Source organism: Urocampus carinirostris, chromosome 9 (genome assembly GCF_059441175.1).
Source record: "Urocampus carinirostris isolate Australia breed hairy pipefish chromosome 9, RoL_Ucar_1.0, whole genome shotgun sequence".
NCBI classification, from domain to species: domain Eukaryota; kingdom Metazoa; phylum Chordata; class Actinopteri; order Syngnathiformes; family Syngnathidae; genus Urocampus; species Urocampus carinirostris.
In genome coordinates this window covers 1,795,914-1,808,921 of record NC_142357.1, presented here as the reverse complement: position 1 = coordinate 1,808,921, position 13,008 = coordinate 1,795,914, and the positions used below count along the sequence as shown (strand labels likewise).

The following is a 13,008-nucleotide window of genomic DNA, read 5'->3' as shown; positions in this document are numbered from 1 at the left end:
TCTTTTTTGTTCTATTCCCCCCTTCTTTTAAGTCATTTTGTGCATAGTTTTACATAATATTTGGTCATGTTGGGATTAAAGAAGCAAAAAGAACCAGAAGAGCCGTTTAGGACCCGAAAGAGCCGGTTCCTTTTAGTGAGCCGAGCCGAAGAAGCCGGTTCTCGACAAACTCTACTAACTTTACTCAACTTCGTTCTACTTCGACTCGACTTCAAAATACCGCATTCAGGACAGAACGTCAGGGGAACCCTTGTATTTTTACCTTCATGCACTGTAACTTTGACTTAAGTCGCTTCTTAAGTAGTAGGCTGGGTAGCAACCCAGAACGATACTACAGCAGAACTAAAGGACAGGAAAGGCGAAAGCTTAACCTGGATGAGGTTCACGCTGAGGTGGAAGAGAAGCATTTCAGCAAAATGGTGGGCATGAGCAAGCAAGGGGCCTGGACAAAGTGGGAGCACATTTCTGGCCGGAAGATCACCTGGACCGAAGTTTGGAAAGCGGAGCCACACCACTACAATTCCTGGTCATATCAGGGTATGATGTCCTCCCATGCCCTGCAAACCTATTAACCTGGGGCCTGACACACTCATCTGTGTGTCACTTTTGTCAGGAAAGAGGATCATCAGAACACATCCTCAGCTGTTACACAAAGGCCTTGGCAGGTATCGTTGGCTCCACGACAAGGTCGTGCGGGCAATAGCATACACAATCTGCACTGGCATCAACACCAGCAAAGGGCAACATCAAACCAGAAGCAGAATTCCCTTTGTCCGAGCAGGAGAGAAACCTGAACCCTCCAAGAAGACTCAATAGGGGTGTCTCAAAACTGCAAGGAACTGGGAGCTCCTGTTGGACATAGGGAAGCAGTTGTGCATCTACAACACTCCAGCCCGACATGATACTGATGTCTGGAGCCAGCAAGCAGGTGGTGCATCTTAAGCAAAGAGTCCCCTGGGAGGACCGGGTGGATGAAGCTCAGGAAAGGAAGAGAGCAAAGTACGCCCATCTTGTGGCTGAATGCCAGAGGAATGGGTGGAGGGCCTGCTGCGAGCCTATTGAGGTCGGCTGCAGGGGCTTTGCAGGTGGGTCCTTACCTTGTGTCTTCCAGCTTTTTGGGATTTGTGGATTGCAAGAGCAATCGACAACGTATTGGGAGCAGCTTAAAAGGCTTTTCACGCTAACTCTAGTTGAGGAGGGGGAAGGCGTGGCATACTGCACTACCTAGACACAAGTTGGGGGATTTATCACACTCAGCTGGGTCGCCTCAGTGAGGGTTTCTGACTATGACCCAAAATACCTGATAACCCTGGGAGAGTCACTGACAATGTGATTTGAACAAATACCGGTATACGTTTTCAACAAAATTACATACAAAACTAATCTTGTTTTGAGAATACAAGTACAACAGAAGGATATAATATGGGTTCTCAAGTAGCAAAGAAGCTATTCCTGCTTCTTTGACCATTGGCCTGGCCATCAGGGTCCTTCTGCGCCAGAAAAACTGCAAGCAGACAATCACGTTAAAATGACTTTATTTATATGGATATTTAGTGAAATGAATTCAAATATGTCTGGTTTTCTTAACAAATCTTACATGATCTCCAGTGCCAGCCAAGTGAATACATACTGGCCTGTTGTGCTGCCACCTTTTGGGAACTACAAATTGGAACCTGAAAAGATGGGAAAGAGCAACCCTAAGAAAATGGTTTGGAGATTGTACATTTTCATTGTATTCTTTAACATTTTACATACTTGCTTCACTTCATTATACGGTAATCCCCGGTTTTTTCGCAGGGGTTGCACTTCAATAATGTCCCACGAAAGTAAAAATCCGCAAAGAATCCTTTGTTTATTTATTTAACACTCTATTATACATTGAAACCAAAGAACAAAATAACCCAATTTACAGGATGTTAGGTCTATCATCACTGAATAAAACATAAAATGAGAGACAAAAAATATATTGTTTTAGCTCATGAAGAGATGTAATCAGTTCAGGGCCTGATTCTCATCTGACGAGAACCTCAGCAGCTCCTTTATTTATACCAAACAATTCAGTCATAGAGTGGTTGGGGGAGAGAAGTTTAACATATCAAGGGGATACCATCGTTCAACAAAGAACATCAAACAGACCGGAGTAACACAAACATGACAATGCAGCCTTCTCCTCAGGCATATACAGTAGTTGTTTAGGTTGAGTGGTTCACAAGGTGATGGGACCCTGTGAAGTAAGGAAAAACTACTTAACTGTAAAGGTCTCTGTAATGCTAAATATCTTTAGTTAATGCATTATATATTTACAATACTCCTATCACAGCCTCAAGTATTTGTTTAACAAATCAAAATACTGTACTTTAGACATTTTTTTTCAAATTCTAATTTAAAAATAACCCTTTCGTTTTATTGCACAACTGTATTGATACATATTGTACTGTATTTACATGATTTTTACTACACATTTGTTGCCATCACGCCCGCCCTGGAATAGGATGTCACAGTTTCAAGCCTTTGCTAGGTCATACTTAAGACTTGTATTATTGGTTCCCACTGCTTCCCTGCTTAGCGCTCGTCATTAGGAGTTGGAAAAATCTGAAAAAAATACCACAATCTTCCTCTGCCTTTTAGTGCTTTTGTCTGACCAGAGCGTTTTGTTGACATAATGGCTTTCAGAAAACTTGAAGTTAAAAAAGATTTGTGCATACACAATGTAAAATAAGCTGTTTTACAGATTCTCACAACAACTCAGACCATGACGTGATTGAAAGGAAGCAAGGCAACTGTTTAGCCAATCACAATGCAGAGATCAAGGTCAAGGCACAGATAAAATTGTTACGTTTGGCTCGTTCATAATACAAATACAAATGAGCAGTTGGGAATACAAATCTCATGGCAGATTCTTTTCAGGATGTAAAATAAGGTATCCCTTATAATACCTCGCTTTTACAGCCTCTGTTGGAAGAATTCCAGGTACCAAGTGCTCCAGAGGTGAAATGAAGGCACCGTCATGGATGTAACAGTCAGTGTGCGCCTCTGTCTGCAATCACAGAACACCTTTGTGTATTATTAACTCAACAAAAACATGACACTACAAAGAGTATGTGGAAAGAGACAAGTACCTTATTTATGTAAACCGGATAGTCATTGGGAACCAGAGATTTGCACCTCTCCCTGTCTGCAATGATCTTACGGAACTCAAAAATTCTGTGGAGCACAAGCCTACAAGATCAGAGTCAGTTCAAATGTGTTTGCTTTATTCCTACTGTAAATTCCAGATTACAGGCCGCTACCTTTTTTTTCTAAAATTCTCAAGCCCTTACACTCACAACACCCTGGATGCATGCTGAGACTTGCCGCTAATCTTGAGCTCTCCCATCCCTTGCACATGTGACAAACTGATAGAAACGAGACCAAGTATTGCTATTGCAACCCGGTATAAATAAATATAATCATACATGACGAAACTAGTTACATACTAAGAAGGATGAAACAAAGAATATCGGGCTGCCAGTTACAGGACTGATAAGAGCCTAATATGTTGTCAGTGTTTTCAGCTCACTAGAAAAAAATGTACCCGATAATTAATCAGATGCTGCCACGCTAAATGTAGTAGTAGCAATACTTGGTCTCCCCTCTACCACTTTGTCATGTGGGCAAAGGATGGGGGATCTTAAGATCAGGTGCGTGACTCTGCTCGTGTACGGTCTGTTGTTATTGTAGGGGCTTTTGAATTTTAGTCAGACAGTTCATTGAGTTTTATTTGGACCATGTTTTTTTTCACACTCCTGTATATCCGTTAACCCACCCAATTAGTTTTGTTTTGACATTGTTTTTGCGGCACCCTTGCATAAACATCCACCCATCCATCCATCCATCCATCCATCCATTGTCTTCCGCTTATCCGAGGTCGGGTCGCGCGGGCAGCAGCCTTAGAAGGGAAGCCCAGACGTCCCTATCCCCAGCCACCTCCTCCAGCTCATCCGACGGGACCCCGAGGCGTTCCCAAGCCAACAAAGAGACATAGTCTCTCCAACGTGTCCCGGGTCGCCCCCGGGGCCTCCTGCCGGTGGGACATGCATGGAACACCTCCCGAGGGAGGCGTCCAGGAGGCATCATTATCAGATGCCCGAGCCACCTCAACTGGCTCCTTTCAACGCGGAGGAGCAGTAACTCTACACAGAGTCCCTCCCGGATGACTGAGCTTCTCACCTTATCTCTAAGGGAGAACCCAGCCACCCTGCGGAGGAAACTCATTTCGGCCACTTGTATCCGGGATCGTGTTCTTTCGGTCATGACCCAAAGTTCATGACCACAGGTGAGGGTAGGAACGTAGATCGAGAGCTTTGCCTTTCGGCTCAGCTCCATCTTCACCACGACGGACCGGTACAGGGTCCGAATGACGGTAGACGCTGCACCGACCCGTCTGTCGATCTCCTGTTCCATCCTACCCTCACTCGTGAACAAGACCCTAAGATACTTGAACTCCTCCACTTAGGGCAAGACCTACTCCCCGACCCGGAGGGAGCATACCACCCTTTTGCGACTGAGTACCATGGCCTCGGACTTGGAGGTGCTGATCCTCATCCCGGCCGCTTCACACTCGGCTGCGAATCGCTCCAGCGAGAGCTGAAGATCACGGCCTGAGGAAGCCAACTGCACCACGTCATCTGCAAAAAGCAGTGACGCAATGCTGAGGCCCACAAACCGCACTCCATCCCCACCAAGGCTGCGCCTAGAAATTCTGTCCATAAAAGTTATGAACAGAATTGGTGACAGGCAGCACGGCGGCGCAGTGGTTAGCGCTTGTGCGGCACAGTTCATGTCATGGGAACCTGTCGTGGGTTCAAATCCAGCTCCAGACTTCCTGTGCGGAGTTTGTATGTTCTCCCCGTGCTTGCATGGGTTTCCTCCGGGCACTCCGGTTTCCTCCCATGTTCCAAAAACATACATTTCAGGTGAATTGGCCGGTCCAAATTGTCCATAGGTGTGAATGGGCGAATGAGTTGTCTGTCCCTGTGTGCCCTGCGATTGGCTGGCAACCAGTTCAGGGTGTCCCCTGCCCACTGCCCGGAGATGGCTGGGATGGGCTCCAGCCCCCCCGCGACCCTAATGAGGATAAGCGGTGTAGCTGATGAGATGAGATGAGAGATGAGAATTGGTGACAAAGGGCAGCCCTGGTGGAGCCCAACCCTCACCGGGAACGAATCCGACTTACTGCCGGCAATGCGGACCAGACTGTGGCACCGGGCATACAGGGACCGCACAGCCCGGATAAGACTGCTGTACCCCATACTCCCGAAGCACCCTCCACAGGGCCTCTCCAAGTCCACAAAACACATGTAGACTGGACAGGCAAACTCCCATGCACCCTCAAAGACCCTGCAGAGTGTATAGAGCTGGTCCAGTGTTCCACGGCCAGGACGAAAATCACACTGTTCCTCCTGAATCAGAGATTCGACTTCCTGGCGGACCCTCATCTCCAGTACCCCTGAATAGACCTTACCAGGGAGGCTAAGAAGTGTGATTCCCCTGTAGTTGCTACACACTCTCCGGTCCCCCTACTAAAAGACGGGAACCACCACCCCAGTCTGCACGGTCCTCGATGTCCACGCGATGTTGCAGAGGCGTGTCAACAATGACACACCCACAACTTCCAGAGCCTTAATGAACTCTGGGCGGATCTCATTGACCCCCGGGGAGTTTTTTGACCACACCGGTGACGTCAACCCCAGAGATACGAGAGCCCAACCCAGAGTCCTCAGGCACTGCTTCCCCAAAGGAAGACGTGTCGGTGGGATTGAGGAGGTCTTCGAAGTACTTCGCCCACCGATTCACTACGAGGACAGCAGCGCCCCATCGGTACTATACACAGTGTCGATGGCACACCACTTCCCCCCTAAGGCGCAGGACGTTGGACCAGAATTTCCTCGAAGCCGTTCGGAAGTCGGCTTCCGTGGCCTCGCCAAACTCCTCCCATTCCCGAATTTTTGCCTCGGCAACCGCCGAAGCCGCATTCCGCTTGGCCAGCCGATCGACTTGCCAGCTGCTTCCAGAGTCCCACAGGCCAAGAAGGCCCGATAAGACTCCTTCTTCAGCTTGACAGCATCCCTCACCGCCGGTGACCACCAACGGTTCTGAAGGTTGCCGCCGCGGCAGGCACCGACTACCTTACGGCCACAGCTCTGATCAGCCGCTTCGACAATGGAGGTGCGGAACATGGTCCACTCGGACTCAATGTCCCCCGCCTTCCTCGGAACATGGGCAAAGTTGTGCCGGAGGTGTGAATTGAAACTTCTTCTGACAGGAGATTCTGCCAGCAGTTTCCAACAGATCCTCACAACACGCTTGGGTCTGCCGGGTCGGGACGGCATCTTCCCCCACCATCGAAGCCAACTCACCACCAGGTGGTGATCAGTTGACAGCTCCGCCCCTCTCTTCACCAGAGTGTCCAGAACATGCGGTCGCAGGTCCGACGAAATGACGATAAAGTTGATCATCAAACTACGGCCTTCGGTGTCCTGGTGCCAAGTGCACATATGGACACCCTTATGTCTGAACACGGTGTTCGTTATGGACAAACCATGACGGGCACAGATAACGAAACAGCACTCGGGTTTAGGTCAGGGGGGCCGTTCTTCCCAATCACGCCCCTCCAGGCCTCGCTGTCATTGCCCACGTGAGCGTTGAAGTCTCCCAGCAGTACGAGTGAGTCTCCATGGGCCGCGCTCTCAAGCACACCCTCCAAGGACTCAGAGAAGGGTGGGTACTCCGAACTGCTATTTTGGTGCATAAGCACAAACAACAGTCAGGAGCCGTCCCCCACCCGAAGGCGCAGGGAGGCTACCCTCTCGTCTAGTGGGGTGAACCCCAACGTACAGGCGCAGAGCCGTGGAGCAACTAATATGCCCACAACGGCTCTGCGCCTCTCACCACGGGCAACTTCAGAGTGGAAGAGAGTCCAACCCCTCTCGAGAGGACTGGTACCAGAGCCCAAGCCGTGCGCGGAGGTGAGTCCGACTATATCTAGTCGGAATTTCTCAACCTCACGCACCAACTCGGACTCCTTCCCTGCCAGAGAGGTAACGTTCAATGTTCCAAAGGCCAGTTTCTGTAGCCGGGGATCGTTGCGCCAAGGACCCCTCCCTTGGCCGCTACCCAGCTCTCTGCGCACCCGACCCCTTTGGCCCCTCCTACAGGTGGTGAGCCCATGGGAAGAGGGTCCCACGTCGTCCCTTCGGGCTGTGCCCGGCCGGCCCCCGTGGGTGAGGGTCCGGCCACCAGGCGCTCGCCAGCGGACCCCACCTCTAGGCCTGGCTCCCGAAGGGGGCCCCGGTAACCTGCGTCCGGGCGAGGAAAATTGAGGACCATTGTTTTTGCTCATCATAAGGGGTCATCTGATCTGCATTTTGTCTGGCCACTCACCTAGAACCTGTTTGCCATGGGTGACCCTACCAGGGGCTTAAAGCCCCCGAGAACATAGCTCCTAGGATCATTAGGAGACACACAAACTCCTCCACCAAGATAAGGTAGCAGATCAAGGAGGAGCATAAACATACCAATTTGATTAATATTGTCTGCTGTGCTAGTCAATAAACATTGACAGCTGCAGACACTGTCTGCAGATGAGTGTCTTAATCATGGCACAAATGTTACTTATGTATTAGACATTTCCCCACTGATTTTTTTAAATGTAAGAAATGGACATGAATTTATTTTAATGGCTGTTTAGGCCTACGGTTTAAAATCTGGTGTGGCTTGTACAAAAACAAACTTTTTTTCCTTAAACTTGCGCATGGGGATTTTAATCAAGTGTGCGCTTTCGTCTGGAATTTACAGTAATTGGATTATTTTGCAGGCATTATACAGGTAAATGACTTCTAAAACTCATACAAACACAAATAAAAAAATCATTATGACCACCCTTAAAATGTGGATTACCATGACCTCTATGACTCAGAATATGCAGGACCTTGCCATTTTGACATATTGCCATATTTCAGGCTTTAAACGTCTTGATAAAAAAACTAATAATAATATCTAAGAATCAACACCATGTGAGAAACAATCTAAAAAGAAATGTATCCAATATTTTATATTGTGCTAACCAAAATATTAAAAGTAAAAGTTGCAAATATATTAGCCCCCATTTGAGTTAATACTACTGCCTTATGCCGCAATCACAGCCACAAGTTTCTCTACGTTTTGCACATCTTGAAACATAAATATTTGACCATTTCTTCCATACAAACCAGCTCATTTTCCTTAAGGTTTGGTGATCATTTGTGCACAGCATTTTTTAAATATTTCTACAAAACTCTGTAGGATTGAGGTCTGGACCTTAGCTCAGTCATTCTAACACCTTTATATTGTTGGTTCTAAACCATTCCATTGTAGATTTTGCTTTATGTTTTGCATATGTATTGATTGGAATACAAATGAGTAAGATAACTTGTTGCAGATCAAGATACGTCATTTACACATTAAATAGGTGAAGCTAAAATAGTAGATTTAATTGGTTTGAAGGAAAAATTAAAATTAAGTGAGATGATTATACGTCATTTTCGCATTAAACTAGTGAGCTAAAGAGCCAGTGTGAGAGGGCGCTCAAGGAAGGAATGTTATGTTGAAAATGGTTTGTTGGCAGAGCAGGTACAGAAAGATAGGTAGAAGGTAGAAAGAGAGGGACAAGGAAAGTAAAAATTAAGGAAAAGAGAGACAAAGAGCATACAAGAAAGAAAGAGAGAAAGAGAAATGTAAAGGGGAAAGTTAATTATACATTAAAAAAAATTGTTGAAAATTAAGTGAGACTCACTGTAATACCATAGATTGGGACAAATAACTTAACTTTTTCAACATTGAACTGTGTTAAATCTAGATGACTAAAGTAAATGGGTAAGTATGAAACACATTATAAAGTGGAGGTCTTCATTGACTTGAGAAGCGCTGTATAAATGCAGACCATTTACCATTTATAACAGTACTTTTATAGAAAAGCTACAAAAATAAAAGAAAATTATTGCAAGGATGAATATCTACCGTAAATTCCGGACTATAGAGCGCACCTGATTATAAGCCGCACCCATCACAATTTAAGGGGAAAACCGATTTTGTCCATACACAAGCCGCACCTGTATATAAGCCGCATGAACCTTCACCAAACAAACACGAGATTAATCCAAGCCAAACTTCAAGTCCCGCGATTGAAACTAAATGTGGGGGGAGGGATTTTGTAAGGTTTATTGTTCTATATTCTTTATCAATTATCCATTATCCGTTATCGATCAAAACATTATACGCTACAAAGCGGAGGGGCCGAGAAAAATGTTTTTTTTTTTTTTTGGGTTTGAACAAATTTATTGACACTAAAAACAGAAAACAATCATGACAATCTCAACAGCAATTAAGCACATTCACAATATTATATTCCAATATTACGTTTTTAACAGCAAACACAAAGTGAGGTTTGAACAAACCTTCTCGAAAATCAAACATATTCACAATTTCATTATATAACATATGTCCTTCATTGAAGCACACAGTCCAAAAATCACAGCCGCCAAATTGAACGCTAAATGATATAGGTACTTAAAATTTGTTACAGACCTGCAGATTCTGGGTGCCTGTTGATGGTAATCCAAGGAAAAAAAGTGTATATTTCCAAAGGTAAGGGTGGGAAAAATATATATCTATTATTGTCCGCCGTGTCCACAAAAACTCACTTTTACCGGTCCCCACTTTCCCATCAGCGTTGGCGTTTGCTCCGCCCCTCTTTTTTAATTTGCTCGTGCAGAATGAGTGTCTCAAATAAATACAAATAATTACATTACAAAAATATACAGTTGCAAATACATATTACACATATTTACAAAGAAAGACGGTACATCGAGAGAGTTTTCAAAGCTTTAATAATAATAATATAACTTACATCCTAAACTGTGCCTTTGGGAGGTAGCCTCACGCTACTAAAAAGACGCTCGCATACCTGCTTATCAGTCTGTTAAGGAAATAAAAGGCGTAATCGAAAGAATCACGGCGGACCACCCGCCTCTTCCTTATTAGTAAAGACTAGATAGATTGATAGATAGATTGATAAATAGATTGATAGATTGATAGATAGATTGATAGATAGATTGATAAATAGATTGATGGATAGATTGATGGATAGATTGATGGATAGATTGATAAATAGATTGATGGATAGATTGATGGATAGATTGATAGATAGTCTTTCTCAATGACGGAAAGAAATTTTGTCATGATGACGTCGTTCCACGCTCCCTTACTTCAATACATTCCAGTAATATGCCCGTTTACCTATGAAATAGTGGCTGCATCATGAGCCCATTTAGTGCAATTTGCACAACGAGAATATGTTTACGCTCATTAGTTGTGATCTTCCCCGGCACATACATTTCACCGGTCTATATCTTACCTCTCATACTCGAGCGCCGCTGGCGGCCCGGTAGAAAAATTACATAAATTGGCCGCATCTCTGGATAAGCCGCGGGGTTGAAAATTTGGGAAAAAAGTAGCGGCTTACAGTCCGGAATTTACGGTAATTAAATGCTAATACACATGGACATAATATATTGTTTTTCTTTAGAAGAAGAAGAAATACCACAGAATTCATACACAAATAATATTATAGGGAGAAGATGCTGAGCACAGAGGTAAGCAAATTGTTCCACACTTGGGTCCGAGTTAAGCCTCTCGGGTTTAATTTCTCTTAATTCAGCCATTCACTTGCAGTTAATCACAAAGGAAGAAGAAATGCAATGGCAAAGTATTACGATAATAAAAATTCTATTAAATAAATACTTTAAAATACTACATGAATATTATGATAGAAATACTGTAACAATACGACAAAAAAAATACTATAGAAATACTATACAATTACTACACTACTTCATAGATACAGTAATAAAATACTGGTACATAAATATTACAAAAATACAACTACATGAACATTGGAAAATACTACAGATATACTACAAAAATACTACTATGGAAGTACTATAAAAATACTACCATGGAAATACTTCAAAATTAATTCTACAGTAACACTACTTCACTAACACTACTTATGAGTCACAGAGGCGGAGCCAGATAACAATGAGATGCGGCCCCTCTGTCTCATCTGGACTCCACATGGTGACCCCCATGGCCAGACCAAGGAGGTACAGAAAAGAGAAGAACAAGATGTAGGAGGTAAGAAAGTCGATATGAATTTTGAAGATGATCAAGTTATTCACAGAATCACAAAAGATAGGAGAATCAGGAAATGGAACGAAGAGGAAGGTAACAATAATACAGGTAATTAAATAACAATGATGACAATATTAAAAGAGTATGACAATGACAAAGGGTATTAATAGGTGGAAAACAAAAAAAAATATTTAATGTTTAATGTGTTTGTATTCAGCCAGTATGAACCATAAACATGATTTTATATATATATATATATATATATATATATATATATATATGAATGAAGAAGGACAAAATACTATTTGCTGTGATGGGGAACACAGTTGAGAAAAATTAACAAAGACATCCATTCATCCGTTGTCTGCGCCGCTTATCAACAGCAAGATCACGGAGGTGATGGAGCACACCCTAGCTGCTTTTCGGACAGCTAACAGGAGATATCCTGAACTGATTGTCAGCCAGTTGCAGTGGAACTGACAAAAGACAATGGAGTCATTTCATTTCATTTTTGAGATGGACACATTTTGGAAAAGTACTTTTGATGGGCCAAGAGCAAAATTCGAGCGGTGAATGTACTGTAGAATACGCAATTCAAGGCCTGGAACACAAGAACATTCAAGAATATGTCTGCCTGAAGTTACATAGAGTCTTGTTAATAAAAAATGTATATGTACATGAGGAAAATTGATAAATGTATCTTGCAAAATTATATATGCTGTTTTATTTCACTTATATTCATAAAAATAGAACTGAGTTTGAACTCAGTTCGGAGGAAGTTTTTAGGAGGCTGGTAAATTCTGACTTCAGGACGAGACACGTGAAATGTCTTCGGTCAGACTTCAGTATAATAAGGGTTAAAATCTTGCACTAGTTTTGTCCCCAATTGATGAAAAATTGTCTTCTGAATAAGCGCTCCATATAATTGTTTTTTTGAAATTCAAATTATGAAGTTTTGGACGGATAGAAAAATATCACACAAAATGAATATGCTAAAATATATTTGTCAAATAGCTTAACAATAATCAATTAAAATGACCATACACAGTTAGAGTATCGCCCACATTGAAAACATTTTTGGGTGGCATTTTTCATTTTGGCGGAGTCATCGACCTTGAGCGTGAATTACCTGCCTTCTTTGTAAAATATTGTTATCTTAATCAAACTTATTCTGGCCTGATAGGATAATGCATCAGTTATTATTTTTAAAAAGCTAAACAAAGAGTGAATCATAACGGTAAAAGCGTTTTATTTGGCTAAGTTGATGATTTAACTTTCGATCTACCCTGGTCATATGCCTCAAAAGGGGTGGCCAACAGCAAGATAACACATATAAAAATCAAGAAAAGAAAATAAAAATAAGAAGGGAAAATAGAAGGGCACACACACAAAATCTTTGGACAATGGCCAATCCACGAACAAGAAAACACCATGTCACTCAAATCAGGGTGAGTCATTCTGATGATGATGACAATTCACAAATTCAGTGACTGAAATTAGTAAAAAGCCAAATTTGAGATTTAGAGCTAACAATTTTGAAAAATAAATTGGTTATTTTTTATTTGGAGTCATGGGATATAGTGCTCAGAATGGATATTGCAACTTAAAGCGGGGATTTTGCCTTCACTAATAATAAATATAAAGAAAATTTAAGAAACTATACGAATAAATAAATAATTGAATTAGTTGTTTTTCAGGTTAAATTGAGCTACAGTGGAACCTCGGTTCTCGACCATAATCCGTTCCATTTCTTTGTACGAAAACCGATTTGTACGATCACCGAAGCCGTTTTTTCACATT

General features: G+C 43.1%; 1 protein-coding gene across 1 annotated transcript in view; it reads right to left on the bottom strand.

The window, feature by feature from the left end:
* abhd18 (abhydrolase domain containing 18) overlaps positions 1-13,008 on the bottom strand; it is a 40,065-nt gene that overhangs the window by 24,541 nt on the left and 2,516 nt on the right. The window contains exons 2-5 of the mRNA XM_088344138.1: positions 3,120-3,204; positions 2,937-3,037; positions 1,598-1,673; positions 1,420-1,504 (exon numbers count right to left, since the gene is read on the bottom strand). Of these exons, the coding sequence (XP_088200264.1) occupies positions 1,420-1,504; positions 1,598-1,673; positions 2,937-3,037; positions 3,120-3,204 (347 nt within the window). The remainder of the gene's footprint in view (positions 1-1,419; positions 1,505-1,597; positions 1,674-2,936; positions 3,038-3,119; positions 3,205-13,008) is intronic.